This window comes from Herpailurus yagouaroundi, unplaced genomic scaffold, assembly GCF_014898765.1.
Source record: "Herpailurus yagouaroundi ecotype Mexico unplaced genomic scaffold, PumYag 182, whole genome shotgun sequence".
NCBI classification, from domain to species: Eukaryota; Metazoa; Chordata; class Mammalia; order Carnivora; family Felidae; genus Herpailurus; species Herpailurus yagouaroundi.
Genome location: NW_024412413.1, coordinates 30,404,154 through 30,426,980, shown reverse-complemented (window position 1 = coordinate 30,426,980; position 22,827 = coordinate 30,404,154). Strand labels below are relative to the sequence as shown.

The window sequence follows — 22,827 nt, the reverse complement described above, 5'->3', positions numbered from 1 at the left end:
CTCTGAATCAAACTGACTAGAAAAAGAAGTAGCTGACATAGAGGATGACTACTTACTCACCCTGATGCTTAATCAAGACTTCATCTCAAACATGAAACTTTTGTCTTTCCCTTTATTTTTTCAACTCTGGCACTGGCCTGGAAAGATAACATCTTCATCTGTTTCTCCCAGGCCTTTGTTAAGGAGGGGTAACTTTTGCCTTTCAGACTGTCGGATTTGTCATTTAAAACTCTTATCTATCTATTAACAGTGCCACCTTAGTGAGAGTGATTCATACCCCAACAGGATTTATGTTTATCTGGGGTGGTTATCATTCACTCACCTTGGGCCTATACAGCTAGCATATAGCAAAGCAAGGTCTCTTAAGCTACCCCTAACTTTTCACAAACCAACTCAAGCACCTTCCTTAGTTGAATCCCCTGCACTGTCAAATCAGAAAGGACCTACCAGGAGGTTTTATGATTCAGGGTTCACTTCTGTTAGCAGGGCCATACTTCCCTGGTTAGGAGTAAATGTGAACAGGAATATAGCGAGAAATCTCTCCTTAACGCTTAGAGATACTGCAGAATCAGTGCCAAGACAACACCTGCCCAAAAAAGAGCCTTAGACTCTTTGACCAAAGTTGATAATAGGTCAGTCCTTGACTAGCTTTTAGCTGAGCAAGGAGGTGTCTGCACTGTGGCCAACACCACCTGCTGCACCTGGATTAACACTTCTGGGGAAGTTAAAACTCAGTTACGTAAGATCATTGAGCAACCCACTTGGCTTAAAAAGGAAGTTGACCAGCCAACCTGGAATTTCCTAGTCAGCACTAGGAGATTTGGTGGCGGCAGTAGGACCAAAGGAGATTTCCAACAGCTTTGGGGACAAAGAGAAATACAGGCGTGGTACCTGCAAACCCTTTTTTGAGTTTAGTCTTTCCTGCTGTTTCCGAAGGCCATGAAAATAATATAGCAAACAGAATGTTAGCCCAATGCCTTGAGATGATCTCCAAGGTTTCTAAGCTTAATAAGATATAAATTTATGCATGGGAAATGCCTGACAGCTCCTCCTGCTATTTGCCCTGTTACTCAAAAGTGGCATCCACGGTTTCCACTTTCTACCCATTCCTCCTCCCCCCACCAAAACCCCCATGTGAGACATGACTCCTGGGAAAGGTCCTTCCAAGCACCAATTGACAAATAGAGAAAAATATTTCAATCAAAATGAATGATCTGATGCTTGATCAGTGATGCTTTCTGAGAAACATCTTAATCAAAAGGGGGAAAAGTGAAAACAAATCAAGGAAATCTGATTTAAAATGCAGTTGGGAAGCCATGAAGGGAGAGTTCCCATGCACACAGTGCTCATCTCAGCTTACATGAGCAGCAGGAAGGAGGAAGGTTTCCACATGCCTCAGTAATAGCAAACTGCTCACCACTTGCAGCCAGTGAGAAACCACCACAGTCTTAAACTCTTTTTCTCTAATACAATTATGTTCAGAACAACCCTCTTTAATTTCCTCCCAGAGCCTCGTACTGTCTTCCTCAGACTTATCTACAGTTTGCCATAATTTGCTTGTCCTGAATTACAATTCCCCTGCTATTCCTGAATAAACTCATCTTTGTTTAATTAAATTACCACTTGTTTTATTTAAGGTTAACAATCTCAGAATTATGTTCTTTTGGTTTTTTTTTCCCCTAGGTCTTAGCAACTGAGTGTGAGTGGGTGAAAGTTTCCTGTCAAAGTCCAGGCCACTTAAAAGACATATGTAATTGGAATGCCTGGGTGGTTCAGTTGGTTAAGCGTCTGACTCTCGATTTTGGCTCAGGTCATGATCTCAAAGTTCATGGGTTTGAGCTCTGCGTCATGCTCTGCTTGCTTGGGATTCTCTCTCTTCTCCTCTCTCTCTCAAAAATAAACAAACATTTTAGGAGGAAAAAAAAAAGATGTATATAATGATTTTGTTAGAAAAGGGAAAGAGTATGCTTTCAGAAAGTAAAGCCTGGAAAGGTTGAGAAAATAAGATGCCTAAAACGAATCAGGCTTCTAGGCTGAAGGCTTGGGGTAAAAACGTGGACTGGAACTACAAGAAACACCAGAATCCGGATGACATGTGAAGTCTTAGATGTGCATGGCATCATCCAAGGAGAGTATACAAAGAGGAGTGTGCACAGATAAATGGAAACCTGAGGCCCACCAACATCTAAAGGAAAACACAGAAGGCTGATACATGACCAGCCAAATAGGAAGAAAGAAAACCCTAAGAATATTAAGAAAACCAGAACAGAATGGTTTGAAAAGGAAATATAAAAGTGCTTGGTTAGCTCAGTTAGAAGAGCATGCAACTCTTGGGGTGCCTGGGTGGCTCAGTAGGTTAATAAGCATCTGACTCTTGATTTTAGCTCAGGTCATGAACTCATAGTCATGAGATCAAGCCCCGTGTGGGGCTCTGCAATGACAGCGTACAGCCTGCTTGGGATTCTCTCTCCCTCTTTCTCTGTCCCTCCCCTGCTCATTCTCTCAAATAAATAAACCTTAAAAAAAAAAAAAGAACAACATGCAACTCTTGATGTTGGGGTAGTGAGTTTGAGTCCCATGTTGGGTGTAGAGATTACTAAAAAAAATAAAAAATAAAAAAATAAAATAAAAAGGAAGTAAGTCTATCGCAGTCAGAAAAGTGAACTTAAAACAACTCTAATATTATACTACTTCAGGCTCTATCAAATACAACTTTAAGAAATAATATATATGCAACAAAGTTAGAGAAGTAGTGTTACAATTACCTTCAAAAAAATCATAAGCAATGAAAACTAGTGAGCTGAGCAGGTATTCAATTAAATGCATAATTCTCTATTACAGCAGCAATAAATTTCCAGGACAAGGTCATGCAGGATTATCAATATCAAACCCTTGTTGGTAACTCTGTACAAGTATTAAAATATGCGTGGCTGGCATACCGTGGCGATGGGAATCCTTCCTGAGTGCCTGAAAGAGCTGTGCCAACCTGTATAACCAAGCACATCCATCAGAGCATCAGAGGATTCTTGCAGTAGCCTATAAGTCAACAATGATTCATGCTGGGCAGCGGATGATTTTTTTTTTAGAGTTAAAATATATTTCCATGTGTGAATGTTAGTTTTCTTGTATTACATCATGAAGACCTGGTCAAAAGCACACCATTACTAACAGTCTTACCTCTAGGAGTGTGAACATAAACTGCCAGCATTATGGAAACATTAGTCAGCCAGAGACAATTAGTGTTGACTTTACCTTGCTTTCTACCACACACCTCTTTTGTTTCTTTCTACCAGTTTCCTTTTCTTATTCCCTTTGCTTTTTTTCTCTCTTATACCTAATTTTAGCAACTACTACTTCAGAAACTTAGGGTCTCATTTACTTTCTTGCCTCTTTACAACGCTATGGAGCCATCCATGTCTCTTACAAAATACCACTCAGTACCTGTCTTTAATCTGTATACATTCATTGTTATCCCTTATTTAACGTGGTACTACTGAATGATAAACATGCTACCAGGGCTAGAGACCTGCGTTCCAGAAATCTCTTTATTAGACAGTCTCCTCTACCATCCAATATAAAATATAACATAGATAACATAGGAACACATTAAAATGGAAAAGATACCGAAAGCTAGGTTAAAAGTAAAAGGATCAATAAATAGGATTTACAACAGGAATAAGAAAATCAATACAGGAAAACAATAAAGATAATGAAAAAAACTACAGGGATAATTGCATGTAGTTAGGATGTTGTAAGAAGGTAATTCTCTTATAAAAGTATATTCTTAGATTCTGATGACTCTTAAGAGAGGTGCTTTCTCTAATAGACAAAGAAGAAATATGAGGTGACAAGTCTTTATTTCAGTTAACCTTGAAATTTATACTTCTAATTCTTTTAAGAGTAGAGATGGCTACATTTTTAATATGAAAATCACATCTGGCTCAAAACGCTTCCTATTGATCAGTACACATTAAGAATGTCTCAAATCCAGTTAAAGGAGTACTCTGCTGGAAGACGAGCAGTAAATTAGCAGGCCAAATGAGGAAGCACACAGATACAACTTCCTGAACAGGGCATATTTTAAAAAGACTGACTGAGCAACAGAACCTTTATTAAACTCAAAATTGTTTTCACTATAAAACTCCTGCCAACAAAAAATACTATTTGAGAAGACAGAACACAGGTACCTCTTTCTTAATATTGTCAACTCTTTTGCAAGTTGTATGAGCTGAACTTTCATAACAGGCGATATAATATAGTGGTTAAAAGCATGTAGCTAGAATGTCAAGGTTTGAATCCCTGCTCTGGCACCTTAAGAGCTGTGAGACTTTGAGAAAGCCGATTAACCTTTTTGTGTTGTGGATTCTTTGGCTGTAAAAAAAAGGTAAGGCTGTTGTGAGGATAAAGTGAATTAATATTTGTAAGTGCTAACAACAACCTACTGGGAACAAAAAAGCATTACCTATGTATTATTGTTTTTGTTGTAACTGCTCTTAAGAAATGTCTTAAGCTGTTCCTCCTCCAGATTTTATAGCAATCTAATAGCCACATCCCCAATATTTCTGATTTTCCTTTTCCACTCACTTTTCTCTTAAGCAGACATCAATAATACACTATGCATTTCATCTAGCTGTCTTGTAAATTTGTCTCCCCCTTGTAAAAATAAGTCAGGGATTGTTTTATTGACGAATATATCTACCCAGCCAAGAAAAGTACCTACCACAGAGCAGGCTGAATATCCCAGCAATTCTAAGGTGCACATATTCTTACACTGTGTTAACACTGATGAGATTGGGATGTAACTTAATTACACATTTATAATTATCTTACGATTAAAACTGCCAACACTAATTCTTTCTTTAGAGGGAATAAACACCATATGGCAATTAAAAACCTAGATCTGATGAAAGACTATATGTATCAATGAATGAATTAATGAATGAAAGAATTAAAGAAACAAACTTCAGTTTTCCTAACCAAACTTCATGTTCTTTAAAAAATTTTTTTAATCTCACTTTCCCTCACGATAAGCAGCTTATATTAACAAAAGAGTACTTATTGTCTGGATCATTTTCTTGGGCAAACCCCTGGCTGATTACCCCTGATGATGATTTATTTACTATCATTTGCCTAGTTGATCAGTGACAAAATGTTCATTAGCTTTCTTAATAAATTATTTCTAAATTAAACTAAAACTGTTCCTCTGGAAACAATATTCTTATGAAGGCTGGTGCTGTTTTTATTTAATCTTACAACTGTAAACACAAATATAATGCTTAAAATGGTTTGTTCATATTCTTTAAAAGAATCTTTCAAAATGACAAACTGTTTATATACAACCAGTAAAGACAAAAGTTTGTACAAATTTTAACAAAAATTCACAATACTAGGAAGAAGACGAGCAAGAATTTTCTAAGAATAAAAGAGGGAAATAGATTTCATATATTTATTTCATAGCACAAAGCAGCAACAATGAACATCAAATTTTGAGTGTTTAAGTGAATTATTTCTAGTTATTACCCACAGCTCCCATCATATTGTAAGAAAGATACATAACCATCTCCTCCCCCAATTTCAAAACTATTGTACTAAATGCAAAATTTTTCAGTTAACTTAATAAACTTCACTAATTAAACTAAAATCAATGTAAGGAGTACAGCCCAAAATAACAAAAAAGAATACAAAAAATAAACAAAACAAAGTGCAATACAAACTAATGAGAATCACGTCTATTAAAAATGAGAACAGACCATGTTGGGGTGTTAAGTTATTAGAAGACAAGAATTTTGATTAACTAATAGCAGAGGAATACAAAGACATGGTTGAAGGATGTGTAGTTAGGTGATGAAACTGAAGTTCATTATCACCTTTTATGAACAAACTATGTAATTATATTTGAGGACTTTTTATAATGTTTCCTATTAATTTGGTGATTATGAAACATCCAACAATTAGGTTTTAGGTTAAATGGATAAAGTACTTATAGTTGAATTAATGAATATACTGAGGACAGCACATCAATATACAATTCTCTAAACAGGATATAAAGTTAGCTAATATTTCAAAATGGGTTTGGATAACGAACAAGCTACAAATTTTGTTAAATTACTATCTGTTACAGTCCATGGGTTTGTTCCTGAATCCTAGAATTTACATCAACAACAGGGATCCCAGCTACCTTAAAATGGTACAGCATATTAAGGTATAACTAAGAAGCTCATGTTTCTAAGTAGTTCTGACTTAAGGAAAAGATCCAGAAGATACGAAGACTGAACAGGTCTTACAGAAAAAAGAACATACTCCAAGTGATCAAGGAAGCCCTTTCTAGACATGTGTGAATGATGTGTGAATGCTGATACTGGATTTGTCAAGATCATGCTACTTCAGAAAAATTAATTACCTACCACTTCTTTAAAACAATTAGGAATTTAAACAGCAATTCAAATGTGTATATATATATTTTATAGATATATAGGGTTAAAGAAATTTTTAATGAAATTTAAAATTAAAAAAATTTTTAAAACAATTTTGGAAGTAACTTTTTGCTATTACTTTTAATTTTGTGACAGTATGGCATTACATAAGATGCTTCAAAAAAAAATATTCAAGAAAAACATTTCTGGGGGCACCTGGCTGGCTCAATTGCAAGAGCATGAGACTCCTGATCTCAGGGTTCTGAGTTCAAGCCCCATGTTGGGTGTAGAGATTACTTAAAAATAAATGAACTTAAAGAAAGAAAAACATTTTCGCATAATTTCCCTGGAACTGGCTTTGGAATGTGTACTAGTCTACTTTAACTTTTACATTAATAACTGCCCATCCTTACTAAAATAAAGTACAATCATCAAACATTCAGCATATCTCTCTCCTTCGTTTGTAAACAGGAAATGCCTTTCTGAAACTTTCTAAACCTTAATTTTCTCTTCAACATGATGAATGTATAAAAGGTCATCTATCTCAAACCGTTTCAAAGACCATAATGCAATAAAGTCATAACTTTTCCTTTCTTGATTCTCAAGAAGAAACTTACTACAAATTGAGAATTATGAAAGCAAAGACTTCCTTGAAAAAGGCAAACTGAACATAATTCTAAGACTGAAAGTTAGTTTTCATTAAAGAAAATGTCTGCTACGTAAAAAATTGGCATCTAATCTTTAGGATCTTCTGAACTAATTACTAAAGTTTAGGGTAAAAACAAATTGGTCAGCTACTGGCAGTGACAACTATTTTAAGCCACCTTATAAAATGAAGGATAAGTGAGGATTTATTTTCACTGAATCCCCGGGGGGGGCGCCCCCGGGGAATTCCATCCTCTATAATTCCAGCAGAAAGGCAAACTTGTTATTGTAAACAAGCAGCAATAACATGCACACTAGTACAAGTGTGCTAAAATATATAAATTAGGTGCGCCTAGGTGGCTTAGTTGGTTAAGCGTCAGACTTCAGCTCAGGTCATGATCTCACAGTTCGTGAGTTCGAGCCCCACATTGGGCTCTGTGCTGACAGCTCAGAGCCTGGAGCCTAACTCCAGGAAACTCCTGGAGCCTAACTCCAGTTTCCAGGGGAAACTGTGTCTCCCCCCTCTCTCTGCCCCTCCCCCACTCGTGTTCTGTCTCTGTCTCTCAAAAATGAATAAACGTTAAAAAAATATATATATATGTATAAATTAATTTGCAACATTATTTCTTGATCTAAAGTTCTGTTAATTGCAATCTGATAACTGACTCATCTTAATGTCACTAAAATTATGATATAATCATACAATAACCAAGACAATATAAACATGTTTACAAATCTACAGTACTCTGTACAAAGAACTAAAAACAAACATAACACAACTCACCTTCATTGGGAGATGTTTTCAACCTGCTGCAAATTCCATAGACATCTCCATAGCTTTCCTGTATTTTTCGTAATGCATCTGTAGACCTGAGCTCCATGAGAGCCCGCAGCTCCGCGAGCGTAATTCCAAAGTCTCCATCATGATTAGCTTCCTTCAAAGAGTTTTTTACTCCACTATATGCAACTGAGTTGTTTGCCATGTCGCCCATTACAAGTATTATTTATTAGGAGGAAAATGTTTCCCAAAAGACTCTAATTTTCACTTGATGTATTTCCAAGTTGAAAATTTTTTAAATATGAAAATCTTTCTTAAACCAAACACTCATTGTAGGACTTTCTAGAGCAGCATCAGCAGCATTTCCCAGAGAAGTATCTTGACCTTTGGCCCATGACTAGTTTCTTCATATCAATCATGAGATGTACATATCTGTAAGAAAATATTTAAAAGTTAGTAAAATCCATCTTTTACAGCATTATGCATATAAGCATATTTTCTAAATGTCATCAAGTAACTAATGAAAAACATCATAAAAATATTTTTAACTGTAGTCTCATGCGTGTAAAGTTTTTGCATGACAAAAGATCAAAGTATAGCCACTAAATAAAATTGTATTTCAAGATATTAGATCCCATCGTTATTAAATGAAACTGCATTTCACATGACTGAGTTTTATGTTTCCATTCAGTATTATGGTTATTAATAGTTATCATTAAGCACTTACATTCCAAGCACTATTTCTTTAAGTTCATTCCATTTAATCATCACAATGTAATCCAACGAGGTGTTATTAACTCTTTATTCTACTGAGAAGAGTAAGCCTCAGAGAATTTGAGGAGTTTCTGCACACCTAACAAATGCCTAAAACAGATGAGCTGTGATGTCTCCAACCCATGTTCCTTTTAATATGTGGACCATTCTCTCCAAACCTTTCATACAAAATAGACCTTGAAAGGGCACAAAGCACAACAAACACCCCACTGTGCTTTCCTGCAATTTTCCTTGGCCACTCTGTGACACCACCATCTTTTGTCTTCCTAAAACTATCTTCCACCATGATTTGTCACATGTCACCATCTCCATTCTTCCCTTGACCCGCCATCCAAAGAAATTCTCTACCCATGAGTCACTCTTTATTATTACTCTGTTTTTTTTTGCTGGCCTTTAGTATTATCTAAAATTACCGTGTTTGTTTATTTGTCAGGTTTGCCTATTAGTACATCCTGGGAATCGAGAACAGTGCCAGGCACATGGCAGACATTCAGTAAGTGTTTAAGCAATAAATGGATGTATTATGGGGCACCTGGGTGGCTCAGCTGGTTAAGTGTCTCACTTTAGCTCAGGTCATGATCTCATAGTTCGTGAGTTCGGGCCCTGTGTCGGGCTGTGTGCTGACAGCTCAGAGCCTGGACCCTGCTTCAGATTCTGTGTCTTCCTCTCTCTCTGTTCCTCCCCAACTTATGCTCTCTCTCTCTCAAAAATAAAAATTAAAAAAACTTAAAAAATAAATGGATGCATTACTTAAATTTTCCTCATAATAATTTCAAGTTCTCCTTGTACTCTAAACTACCCAAAGATGAGTGTTCAACTTTTATCTCCATCCATGTCCTTTAATCACCTCAACCTTTGGATTCATCTTATTCCCTAAATAGGTAACTCCCTTCCTCAGTCACCATTATTCTAATCACCTGGGCTTGGAATCCTAAGTCATCTTTGATTCCATTCACTTCAGCTTCAATCAGTCACTGAGTTAATTCTTCCTTTGAAAATCCCGTTTTACATAACCTTTTTCTTTCTCATTGTCAAGTCCCTCCTCCACAAATTATAATCACTACCCCGTAAATTCTCTCTCATTCTAATATTCCTTTTATCCAATGGCATGCTCTTTGCTGTCACCTTTTTTTTTTTTTTTTTTTTTTTTTAAGTAGGCTTCATACCCAGTGCAGAGCCCAATGAGAAGCCCAATGCAGGGCTTGAACTCACAACTGTGAGATCAAGACCTGAGCTGAGATCAAGAGTCAGACACATAACTAAGCCACCCAGGTGCCCCAACTGCTACAGTTAGTTTTTGAAACAGTTTTCACGCCATTATATCTAAACTTACAGGGTGAAAATACAGCTCTACTGCTTATGCCTGTTTGGCACTCAAACCTAAGCTTTATTTTATCTATTCAGTCTCTCTCCCTCCCCAAGTACCCACTCTTCAATATTTAATAAATAAGATGTTCAGTGATTGGGAACTAGAAAAGATTACTGGCAAGCACAATTAATCTTCATTTATTAAGCTGTTATGAGAATGTTTGTAATGGTATGTGGTTCTCATAGTTCAATATGCATCCAGATGCCTGGGCCTCAACTCCACAGTATAGATTCAGTAGGATTAGGGTAGGCTCCATCATTTGCCTTTTTTTTTTTTTTTTAATATTTTTTAAAGTTTATTGTATTTATTTTGAGAGAGAGACAGAGAGACAGAGACAGAGAATCCCAGGCAGAGCTTGAACTCAGGAACTGTGAGATCATGACCTGAGCCGAAATCAAGAGTCGGATGCTTAACTGACTGAGCCACACAGGTGTCCGTTCAACATTTGCCTTTCTAACAATTCCTAGGTGATACAGTTGCTGTCAGTCCATGCAGCACACTGTGAGAACCAGTGGACAGGAGAATGGGTTAAAAACTTTGAAATTCATACCAGCTGGTTGAAGAAAATTTCCTTGCCTTGGGTTAAATGTGCAAGGATGTGATAGCTATAGATTCTATAAGACAATCTCTTTCATTGCCTGCTTCCTCCCACTTCACAAATCCTCCCTGTTTGCCCAATTATTACCAATTTTACTCATCTCCTAGGAAAAGTGGTTCCCTCCTACTCACACATCAATTATTATAATAACTCAACTCCAAAATCTAGAGAGGGTGGTTATTTGATAATATCCCTGAGTTTCCAACCCAAATTTGCTGGCATCTGAATTATTATGCTAATCCTAAATAAATTATTATTTGTTCAAGAGATAAATTCCTAACGAAGTCTCTGTGTCGGAGGCATCTATGTCATCAGTCCTCTGGTTTCCTCCACAAAGAGGAATCTTCCTCAACAGTGGCTTCCTACCCCATCAATTACCACTGAGGTAAAACAAGCTGCCTGACAGATTTTCCAAAAGTAACTAGGCAGATGTGGTTTCTTCACCTTTCTGCCTTCTTTTGGAAGCCAGATGTCTGCAGAACTCATACACATCGGTCTGAGTTAGTAGGGTAGGGACAGACCCCCCGGTTAAAAAAAAAACTACCACCGTTCAAAGTTGCTGGGGTGGGGTAAATAACTGTGCCTGTAGTTTGGGGTTCAACATTACAGCTTCCCTGTTGTCACACAAAAAACAAATCCTCCATTTCAGCTTCTGTCAATATTAAAACTAATATTTTTACTCCTATGTGTCAGTCGTTGCCTTTGCTCTTGACAGAATGCAAAAACGGGAGAAATGAGTGTTAAGGGTTCTGTTCCATTTCTCAACAATAAGGGGACATATCAGAGCTAGGATCTGAATTTCTGTTTGTGACTCAAAAGCCATGCTCCCTTCCCTACACTGCCTCTACTTTAGGTCTTCACATTTATTAGATTCAAATAGAAATTGTCATAGGTCAAAAACAGCCAAATGTACCAGTTTATATAATAAAATCAGAATTCAAGACACTACAGTGGGTATTTGTTATTTGCCAGCTCAGCATCCTTTCCCCCACTTTTCAGCAATAGTCCCACTTTTGTTTAGGGATCTGCCCTTCCCCGACTCTCAGTGTAGTCTCATGAGGTTCCACCCCACATCCAAACATTCCCCTGGCCATAATAACTGGTTCAGGAATGCTCATATGACCCAACAAAGGCCAAGAGGGCAAGGAGGCTTCTGCTGTGACTCTGGGGCAGAGACTTGTCTCTTCTTACTGAACTTAAATCTGACATGGCAAAAACCTCTGTGACTGGATCCAAAAGGGAAGGAAAGACAGAGGGGGAGGAAAGGAGAGAGGAAAGGAATGTGCCTGTCAGTGCTGGATCACTTGAGTCCCTTGGTCAATCCATGTCTCAAAGCTGTTCTATCCCTGGATTTTTTTAGTAATTTGTCAGTAAGTTCCCTACCGAGGTTGAATTTTCTATCACTCTGCAAACCACATAGCTTTGTTAAATACATGATTACCAATTATATCCAGTCCCCCTACTGTTTAAAGAAGTCCAGGCAAAAGCACCAAATGCAAAACGAGCCACTTTCCAAAAGAGGGCGATTTGTAACTACCTACAAGTTATATCATCAGGATGTTGTGTATTTCGGGATCTACTATAGCCTTCTCCACCATTTTCCTTTCTATCCACTTTCATTCCTCCATTCACTGAACTAGCGGACAAAGGTGCTTAGAACAATAAAGTTTTGTTGTTTATTCACTACAAAATGACAAGAGGGGGGCACACTATTTGAGATCGTGATACAACAGAAAGTAGATCTGTTTTGCTTTTCTGTGTTGTCTAAAAGATTTTGATCTTCCATTTGAAAAATTTATGAAGAAATCCTGTTATGTGGAAGCTGAGGCCCTAACAAGGGGGATTTTTAAAGAAAACACACAGCTACTCTATGGGGGCCTACTGGCCTCCATAACTTATCCCTGATCCCCAGATGACCTCTCTAGCCAAATGACTATTGCTAGTCTTTGAGGGATTATGAAAAAAGACAGAGGTAGTTTAAGACTGGAGTTAGGCAAAAACAGTTAACAGTCTTCAAAAAGCAGGATAAGATGGAATCCAACTGACACATGAGCTTTACTATGAATGAGCAGGGCCCTCAAAAGACCAAAACATGACTTGAGGTCCTAGCAATGAGTGGAGCTCATAATTAATCACTAATTGCAATTTCAATTCCTTCTTTCACAAGAACACTTAACTTAAAGAGATCATGAAATGGTTGTATGGACGTTATCTAGACTCAACAATGAAACTCCACAAAGACTGCATATCAGAAAAACTCAAAGAAAAACAGGCAAACAGTTAAGTAAATTGTGGGATGAAATATGAAGCTGGAGCTTCATTTCAGAGCTCTAAAAAGGATTATTATTATTATTATTATTACATAGTAACATGAAATTCTTGCAGACCAAGTATAAAATATGTGCTCCTGAAGTGTATTAGAACAAAGACGGACAACCTGGAAGACATTACTGGGTTCCTCATTCCTGACTTATAAACTATTGTTGGTGATTTACAAACACAGTATTTCTGTTTCTCCAGTCTATAGATGGCTTGAAGCTAGGTGAGCCAGCAAATGTTTGATGACAGAATCAGGATCCAGAAAGACAGGTAGGAATCAGAAGATATATTTAATTGTTACAAAATGCACTAACTTGATGTTAGTTAACACGAGGTAAGTGCTTCCACTGGGCCCCAAAGTGAGTATGTTCTTAGGCAGCAATGACAGGACTCTAACATCAATAAAGTTAGGAAACAGACCTATTCTGCTTTGCCTTGGACATACACACCAATAATATTACTGGCTCATCTATAAAATATAGATACAAAAACAGTACCCGTCTCTTTAAATGTGTTAATATATGGAAAACTATTTGAACTTAGCCTGGAACACAGTTAATGGTAAACACGTTAGCTACTTTTATTAAGAATGTTTGCAGATATATTCTACAGAGAATATCCCCACTCTCCTCAAATGAGAAGGGCCGCTGAGCCATTTCAGATGAGGAATGTTTGAAGGAATAAGATTTCTAAACCTAAAGGAAAAGATTCTATTTTTTTAATTAAAAAAAATTTTTTTTAACATTTATTCATTTTTGAGAGACAGAGACAGTGTGAGAGAGGGAGGGGCAGAGAGAGGGAGACACAGAATCCGAAGCAGGCTTCAGGCTCCGAGCTATCAGCACAGAGCCTGATGCAGGGCTCGAACCCACGAACCGTGAGATCATGACCTGAGCCAAAGTTGGACACTTAACCAACTGAGTCACCAAGGAGCCCCAGGAAAAGAGGATTCTGATGATAGTCCGATATAAAAGAAACTCTGTTATACAGATAAAACATATGGTGACTCAATGTATCAAAAAGACTGATGAATGACAGAAAGAGAGGCACCAACTTCTATTTGTATTATACATAACAGGCCCACTAGACTTTGCACTGGTATGGTATGAACAATAATAATAATCATAAACAATCTTTAATAATAAAGAGAACACTGAAGAGTCAAGAAACTAGTGCATTTAAGAAATGGAGGAAACTTAATCTAGGGGATGAATAACCTCTGATGGCAAGCTTCAAACATTTGAAATTTTATAGTGTAGAAAGTGACTAGATAGATGTTGTGGAGTACTGGAGGAGAAAACTAGAATGTAAACAGAGTAAGCTACAGACGAGTAGTTTTTGGCTACATAAGGCAGAACTCTTGTAACAAGTTATCCAAAATTGGAATAGGTCTATAACAGTTAATTTTACGGCAACTTGACTGGATCACAGGGCGCTCCGATATCTGGTTAAACATTACTTCTGTGTGTACCTACGAGGGTGTTTCTGAATGAGATTAGCATTTGAATAGGCAGACTAAAGCAGACTGCCCTCCCCAGGGTGGGTGGGCATCCCAATTCATACAGGGCCTGAAATAGAACACAACTTGAAGAGGGACTTCAGAACACCTCTCAGCCTTCGTGCTCTGGCTGAGACATCCATCTCCCACCCTCAGACAGAAAATTACACCACTGGCTTTCCAGGGTCTTTGGTTTGAAGAAGGCAGATTGTGGGACTTCTCAGCCTCCATAAATGCCTGAGAAAATTCCTCATAATAAATCACTCTACGTATATATTTCCAATTGGTTCTGTTTCTCTGGAGGACCCTAGTAAAGGGCCCCTAGGTCAGTGAGAACTCTCTCAGAGGCCTGGCGTTGATCAAGCAAGATGCTAAAAGAATGTATGGGTAGAGTGCTCAATACCTAAAGACAGCCCATGCCCTTTTTGTGACAACTCTAATCTTTAAAATTCCAATCCTATTTTAATTTTTAAAAATGTTTTGAAGAGAAAGCACACACACACACACACACACACACACACACACACACGTATGCACAAGCAGGGGAGGGGCAGAAAGAAAGAGGGAGAGAGAGAATCTCAAGCAGGCTTTGCACTGTCAGCACTGAGCCCTACACGGGGCTTAAACCGTGAGATCATGACTCGAGCAGAAATCAAGAGTTGGACGCTTAACAGAATGAGCCACCCAGGTGCCCCTGAAATGCCATTCCTATTTTAAAAGGTAACTCCACTGGTCTAATGCACTGAGCATGTTCTATACACATACACAACTGACTTCCTGTCAGCATCCCATTCTCCACTGACTCTGTTCAGCTTTCAAAAATCAAGACTCCATTTATGCAAGATTACTTCAAAGACAACAAACCCCAGACAGAAAAAGTATTCTTTCTTGTACATGATATATGAAAGATCATGTACATACATTCAAATTAGATTTGAATATCTAATTTGAATATCTGGTAATTGTGGTCATAAGCTTAGAAAAGTCATTTGATTAATTTCAATTCCAAATTTAAACAAATTGGTTATAAATCAAAAGTAATTTGTTAGAAGCCAATTCTTTTGTTTAAACTTTCATTAGTCTCTTTAAATGTCCACTGAATCAACTACAGATTCTCAAGTAATCTTGATTTTTTTTATATCACCCCAAATTCAGAATGAAATTTCAAAACATAAAAATTTGTACTCCTCAATCTTACTCTTCAATTTTCTAATACTTGTAGATTTTGTAACTATTCAGCACATGAAGTTACTTTTGATTTCATATACTCTTTCCCCAAAATATTCAGTTTTCTTAAGGTATCTACACTGAAACAGCTCAATAAATGTCTTTGGGATATGCTGAAATAACCTAAGGGTTTAAGTCAAATTTCTATTTCCTAGCTCTAGTTCTAATATATGTCTCATTAAATTTTTAAAAGTACAAAATTAGTATCCACAAAGGTTTTTAATCTATGACTGGCTTTATAGGAACACAAATTATGGATCTGAGGCTTAAAAAAAAAAAAAAGCTGGGGGTGCCTGGGTAGCTCAGTCAGTTAAGCACCGACTGATGATTTCACTTAAGGTCATGATCGCACAGTTGTGGGATCCAGCCCCAGTAGGGTTTTGTGCTGACAGAGTGTAGCCTGCTTGGGATTCTCTCTCTCCCTCTCTGCCTCTCTCTCATTCTCTCACTCTTAAAATAAACATTTAAAATAAATAAAAATGGTTTAAAAGTTGAAGCTAAAGATAGATTTTTGCTCAATAAGAGAATAATTATTTAAAAGTTTCTAAGTCAAAATAAAATACTAACCACAAACAAATTTTAAAAGGCCATCATTCTGTTAAAAAAAAAATGGTTATAAAGGGATCATAGAATTTAACAGCTGAAAGGGATGTTGATCAAATCCAGTTGCTCATTTTATACCCGTAGAAACCAAACACACCCATAATCTTCTACTTCCAAAAAGAATAAAAATGCTTATAATAAAAGAAAGCAAGCATTGAATACTCACAAAATCATTTAAAGAAAAAAAAAAGAGTGAATGACCAAAATTAAATCACAGTTTAGATCATAACAATGTACAGGTTGTAAAGAGGCTACTCCATGGAAATAGCTGGCATTTATTGTGCTTCAAAGTGGATACTGACACCCTAGCTGTTAGACACAACATTTGACTGACAAAAAGCTAAAAAACTGCTTTTGACTGCAGTCTTTCAAAAAGAATACTCACGAATCTTCATTTTCTTAAGTTTCTTTTTTTCTTTTAACATAAAAACTAATCCATCCTCCTTTGTAGACAAGTAGTTGGTGAGAAGAGGGATAACCAGGTTTGATAGCTGTTTCTCACTGTGGCTGCTATTGGTGCTTTCTTGTCAGTGCTAGCTCACCAATGAAGAAATCCAGCCTGGCCTGCACCGCTCCATTAGATAATAGGAGTGATCTTCTGTCCTAGGGACAACCTAAAACTTGCCACTTTGAATGCCCCTCTGGAAGGCTGGATAGTAGGACTACTATATAACTAAGTGTAAATTTAGGCCCATTATACTTAAATTTATATAAAGGCAAAAACCCTTTTCATCTTTTTCATCTTTAATCTCCCATATCTTACCAAGAGGTACCTATGATCATTCAAAATATAGTCACTTTTCAGGGGAAAAAACAAAAAACAAAAGAAAACCTTATACCTGATTCACATCCTACAAATGTAAAGTCTTCCAACAATGAAAACAATTTTTTTTTAATAGGTACTTTTATATTTTTTTTTAAATTTTTTTTTCAACGTTTATTTATTTTTGGGACAGAGAGAGACAGAGCATGAACAGGGGAGGGGCAGAGAGAGAGGGAGACACAGAATCAGAAACAGGCTCCAGGCTCTGAGCCATCAGCCCAGAGCCCGACGCGGGGCTCGAACTCACGGACCGCGAGATCGTGACCTGGCTGAAGTCGGACGCTTAACCGACTGCGCCACCCAGGCGCCCCTGAAAACAATTTTTAAGAAGAAATGATAAAAATGTGCTGTAAACTGAAATAATGTGTAATATCAGATTAATGGTAGAAAGAAGATGCTTTATCCATAAGATGCATATCAAAGAACAGAAACTTCAAGATCAAGAATGGTCACGTTTCTTTTACAGTTTTGTTATGCTCAGAGTGTTTTAATGAAATAATGTGAGCATAACAAAACTGTAGGGACCAAGGACCAACTGTAAGAACCAAGGGATAACTCAATTTTAATATTCTCTGAACTCACACTTTTCATTTTTTAAGAGGCTCAAAAGAAAGCACACACACTGCATGAAGGAACATAAAGACTATAAAGCTTGTTTAGAAAAGTAATTTCTATCAGGTGAGTAAAGAATGATACATATAAACAAGATTAAATTTACCAAACATGATTTCAGTTTTATAGAACTGATAAAAGCAGAAAATAAACATTGTCTACAATGTCTGATTTATTGGTCTCACAGGATTCATAAATACTATCACTGAGTCTGAGTTGACTAAAATTAGTCTCACTCCCCTCAGTAAATTACTTATCATCTACTAGACTCTTCCAGAGGCAGAGACTAAGTACAATACTTTGAAGGGCAAGTTACAGCTGCTGTCAGTGATAAATTCAGCAGGACCACTTTCGCAAATCTCTCAGGGTGGGCAACAAGTAGATTAGAATAGAGGAGGCACTAATTTGTTCTTCTCTTGTAGCTTTTATTGCACAGCTGCAATGATTTGTTTACCTCTCTGTCTTCCCCAATGAACTGGGAACTCAAGGCAGGATTTGTGGCATTTAATTTTAACCCCCAGCACTGTCTGGAATACTATAGATGCTCCATATTTATTGAACAGAAATGTTCCTGTTTGAAACTTAAGCTAAAAATCAATTTGGAAAACCGGTTTTACAACTGTAAACAAAGACATTTTAAATAGAGCAAAAGAAAACCTCATAACCCTATGTTTAAAATAATATGCTAGGCACATAGGGAGTTAAGAGTAGGTCTAGTATTCAAGGAATATTCACGCCACCTTGATATATAAGATATACAAGCTTAACTTTCCTTTAAATCCTTTCACATAATATTAAAAAGTACTTAAGATTTTCAAATGAACTATACAATGACTGCTACATAACAATGGTTTTTAACCAGGATCCTATATCCTTGAGGCTATGAAAAGTAATAATGCTGAGTTTCAATATTTCATAAACCCTGGAGTAACTGATACATTTATTTGAGAAATCATTTGTTAGGATTACCCATACTAAATTAAAATTATACCAAATCAATATGGTAGTAAGGTTAGCAACTAGTTCTAAATAATACATAAAAATCTCACCCAGTTGGGGCCAATGGATAACAAAATCCTGAACTCCATACCTAACGTCATCCTTTCTGAAATTTGCTATTTCTACTTCATCTCCAATGCACAGATCAACCCATTCCAGGCTAGCTGCTTCTGTGCTACATCAAAACTACTCTTCGAGGTGACCACTGACTCCTCTTGTTCTAAATCTAAAGGGCATATTTAGTCCTTATCTAACCTACTGACAACCTTTGCCACTGCTAACCACTCCCTCACTCCTGAAATGTTCCGTTGCCTTAATTTCTCTGATGCTCCATTTCTTTTTTTTTTTTTTTAATTTTTTTTCAACGTTTATTTATTTTTGGGACAGAGAGAGACAGAGCATGAATGGGGGAGGGGCAGAGAGAGAGGGAGACACAGAATCGGAAACAGGATCCAGGCTCTGAGCCATCAGCCCAGAGCTGGACGCGGGGCTCGAACTCACGGACCGTGAGATCGTGACCTGGTTGAAGTCGGACGCTTAACCGACTGCGCCACCCAGGCACCCCAGTGATGCTCCATTTCTGTTCCCACCACACTGCCATCTCTGGCTGCTTGTTTTCGTTTTCCACTGCTTGTTCCTATTCTTGAACAATTGTCAAGGGAGTCAGTGGGGAGGGGTTGGGTGGCACTGTAAGCCTGACCATAATTGCTTTCATCTGTTTTTAGTGAGAGCATGAGATCAGTTTATAGATAACAGTTAAAATTTATTTGCATGTGCATTTACAAGGTTTATTTTTTTTCTGCTCTCTCATATTTGGAACCTCACAATTCAATTAAAATGATAAAACCACACTATAACCTTCTGGCTCAAAGTGTGAATGAAATCACCTCGTTTCCTTTTCCTAGCCTGAAACACAGCCCCTATTCCCCCACCGCCTTTAGTTTATAAAGAAATATGTCAGCCCAAAGAAGAGATTCTATAAATTGATGATTCATCCTCCTTCCCCAGGGCTGTAAGACAACTACTCTTGCTTTTGATGGCACAGATTGTTTATGCCAACAAAGTACTTAATTAAGCAGAGTATGTGATAAAATTTTAATGTGAATGATCCCAAACACAGATATCTTGAAGATCACTATAGGTATTTTTGCTTTATGGTCAAGTCAGCTGGAATCCTCTTATTCCAAACACTGATGATATACCCCCTATCTCTTAAAAAGTTGTTCTAATTTGCAATACTGATGATACCCATATATCTTAAAAGGCTGTTCTAATTTTGCAAAGTTGTACTTGATATCATCAAAAAACACAATCCTTCTGAATGTACCACAGCTTGGTCACACACTGAATTATTAAAAGCATTTATATACTAATTCTACATATTTCAGATCAGTCATTCTCAAACTTCAGCATGCATCATAATCACATGAAGGGCTCCTTAAAAGAGGATTGCTGGACCCCACCTGCACAGTTTCAATTCACTAGTAGATCTGGGGTAAGGAGCAAGAATTTACATTTCTAACAGCTTCTCAGGTGATGGTGATGCCGATGCTGCCTGCTACTGATCTCTGGAGAGGCACTATTGTAGATCACTGTGCCCTGAACTTCGACTGTTGGATTATCACTTTAGTCCAAAATTCCCTGACGATAATATAAGCAAATTACTCATGGTTCCTCATTATGCGATTCTCAATTTGCATGAATAATTGAAAGCAGATCATTTCTAAAAATATTCTGTGAGCTGTTATTTTAAATTGCCTTGATTTTTAATACCAAGTATATTGATATACAAACACTGAAAATAATTTTTCATTCAAAGAAATAGAGACTCATACTGTTTCATTTGAACAAATGTAAAATGACTTTAAACACCTAGAAGTATTAAATTTTAAGGAATTTAACAGAGAACTATAATTTTGATACCTACCTTCTCCTGCTGTTCCCCCAAATAAACTAGACTTTGTTTTGTCCTATTCTATTGTTCTATCTAGGCATTTCAGGAACTCTCATCCTAAGAGGAACAGTTTGCTAGTAAAAGGTAAGCCTTCGAAAAGCTCAAAATCAAGGAAAGTTAATTTTATATAATCCTGTACAGCTTACCACCAAATGCAAGAACATATTATATCTCTAGTTATACATGAGAACGAAATGTTCTATCATTTTCTAGTTTCACTGGTTTTGAGAATTTGAACTATAGTCAAGGAAGAGATTTCTAAATTAAAACACTGTTTTTCCCCCTTCTGTTCAGGAGCAAGAAGGCAATATGAACACTTGAATGTCACACCAGCTGCTCCATCAGCCTACTCAGTCCTTACGAGCTTCTATCCTGTCAGTTCACAAGAACCTACACTTAAATGCTTAAGGAAACAGGATGCTCATTATGTCACGAACAAGCTCACAAAAATAAAGTTGGCAATATTTAGGGAGGCAGAACTCTTATCTGTAAATTTAACATGAGCTTTCTGTTTTCTTAATTAAAAACTGTAAATTTCAAGGAGTTTTTATCCCAATATTTAAACAACTGAATGCAGAAATAAGGAGAGACAACACTTTCCCATTTCTTTATCTTCTTTTTCTTTATTTACACGGTTTGACGGCTGGTGGTTTTTTGCAATTTCCAGCTGTAGTTACTAAAGAACAACACAGTAAATCAATACCCACTTTTGCAACACATTCAAAGACTGGCTAAAAAATAAGGTAAGCGGTATTTTAAGAGGATGTTAGGCAAGAATCTGTCTTAGAGTTAATTCACCAAAGTGCAAAGAATAATGGAAAGCAGGGTATGTGTTGAACCATAACCACTCCATCCTACCTTGCTGATGATCCTTCAAACTGGTTTCACACTTCCTGACCTTCATTCCAAGGCTTTGATTTGTACTCTGCTATTCAAGGGTAGAGCCACACATGAAAAGTCATCTTCATGTGGACGGTTTTATCTTCAGGACTTCTCCAAAACAACTGATCTCTACTCTTCTCATTTACATGGAACCTCCTGTACACATTCTGGCCTCCATGCTCAAAGGCAGTCAAGACCTCTTCTGATCATACCGGCTTCCCTAAAAAAGTCAACTTCCCAATAGTCAGGGACTCCAGTGTTGCTCTCATGTCTCACTTGCTCTTGTATTCTCCTGCTACACCCATCCGGCTCATTAGCTACCCCTGGATAGATATACCGTCTGGCTGAGCAATGCTGGTTACAACTTTTAAAACTGAGTTCTCAGGTCCACTGGAGACGTATTTTTCTCCGTTGTATATGATCCACTGGCACATATGTTTCCCTAGCATGTTCCTCTTTCTATTCCAAGTCTCCCAAATCACTCCAGCTCTTGTCTCTATGCAGGCTACGAGAAGTCTACTCCAACACTTTACTTCCTTGATTGTCATTGCAAGCCACTGCCACCACTTCACACAGATTCCTTCACTTAGCTTAACCAATATTCAGATGCATTCTACCACACGAAGACTGTTCCCTCCTCACCCCCCACCCCCATCCCCAAATAAGCCTCTCCTGGATTCTGTTAATCAAACAAGTTGTCTTTCCCCACTCCACCTTCTTACCACACCTCTTGATAAGATCTATCCTTATCCTTCTCACCATGAACCCTGGCAAACTGGGTCCATCATCACATTCCTGAGCTGGCTACCTGTGGTAAGATTTGATCTCTGGCTTTCTCTCAGTCTTTATCTTCCTATACACCTTTGTGTCATTTGAAAGTACTCTTCCCTCTTATCCATTCTGTTGCTTACTTTGTTCTTCCCGGCACTTCAGAAATCCTCCTCAGCCCACATTCCTTGGCTTTGTCTTTGTTTTCCTAAGATGGCTAGATAGAAGACTGGTCTTTCTTGGGCAGAAAATTTAGGGCAGATCTCATCTGCTCCTGGCTCAAGTCTGGCCATTAGGCCAGTGCTATCAGATGGGGCCACAATGGTGGGCTGATGTCTTAGGATGCAGCAGGCTCAAGCCATGGCAATTTGGAAGAGACAACTCCTCCCTGGGACCTGTCTTATATGACAAGGCCAAGGGCAGGACACTCACTGTGCCACAGAGGTTCATCTAGCCCACCGCCTGTGACATCCTCACTTATTAACCTGCCTGCTGTCTCACCAGGAGGGGACTCCTCCTGGCAGGAACTGGGTGAGGACTTTTTACTTTGGGATGTTCAGTGCCC

At 37.6% G+C, this 22,827-nt stretch overlaps 1 protein-coding gene across 4 annotated transcripts in view; it reads right to left on the bottom strand.

Moving 5' to 3' along the window:
- Nucleotides 1–22,827, bottom strand: part of ATP2B1 (ATPase plasma membrane Ca2+ transporting 1) — a 131,634-nt gene that overhangs the window by 65,017 nt on the left and 43,790 nt on the right. For all 4 annotated transcript variants that reach the window (XM_040491258.1, XM_040491257.1, XM_040491255.1 and 1 more), the window contains exon 2: nucleotides 7,843–8,268. In XM_040491258.1, the coding sequence (XP_040347192.1) occupies nucleotides 7,843–8,050 (208 nt within the window). In that variant the 5' untranslated portion in view covers nucleotides 8,051–8,268. The remainder of the gene's footprint in view (nucleotides 1–7,842; nucleotides 8,269–22,827) is intronic.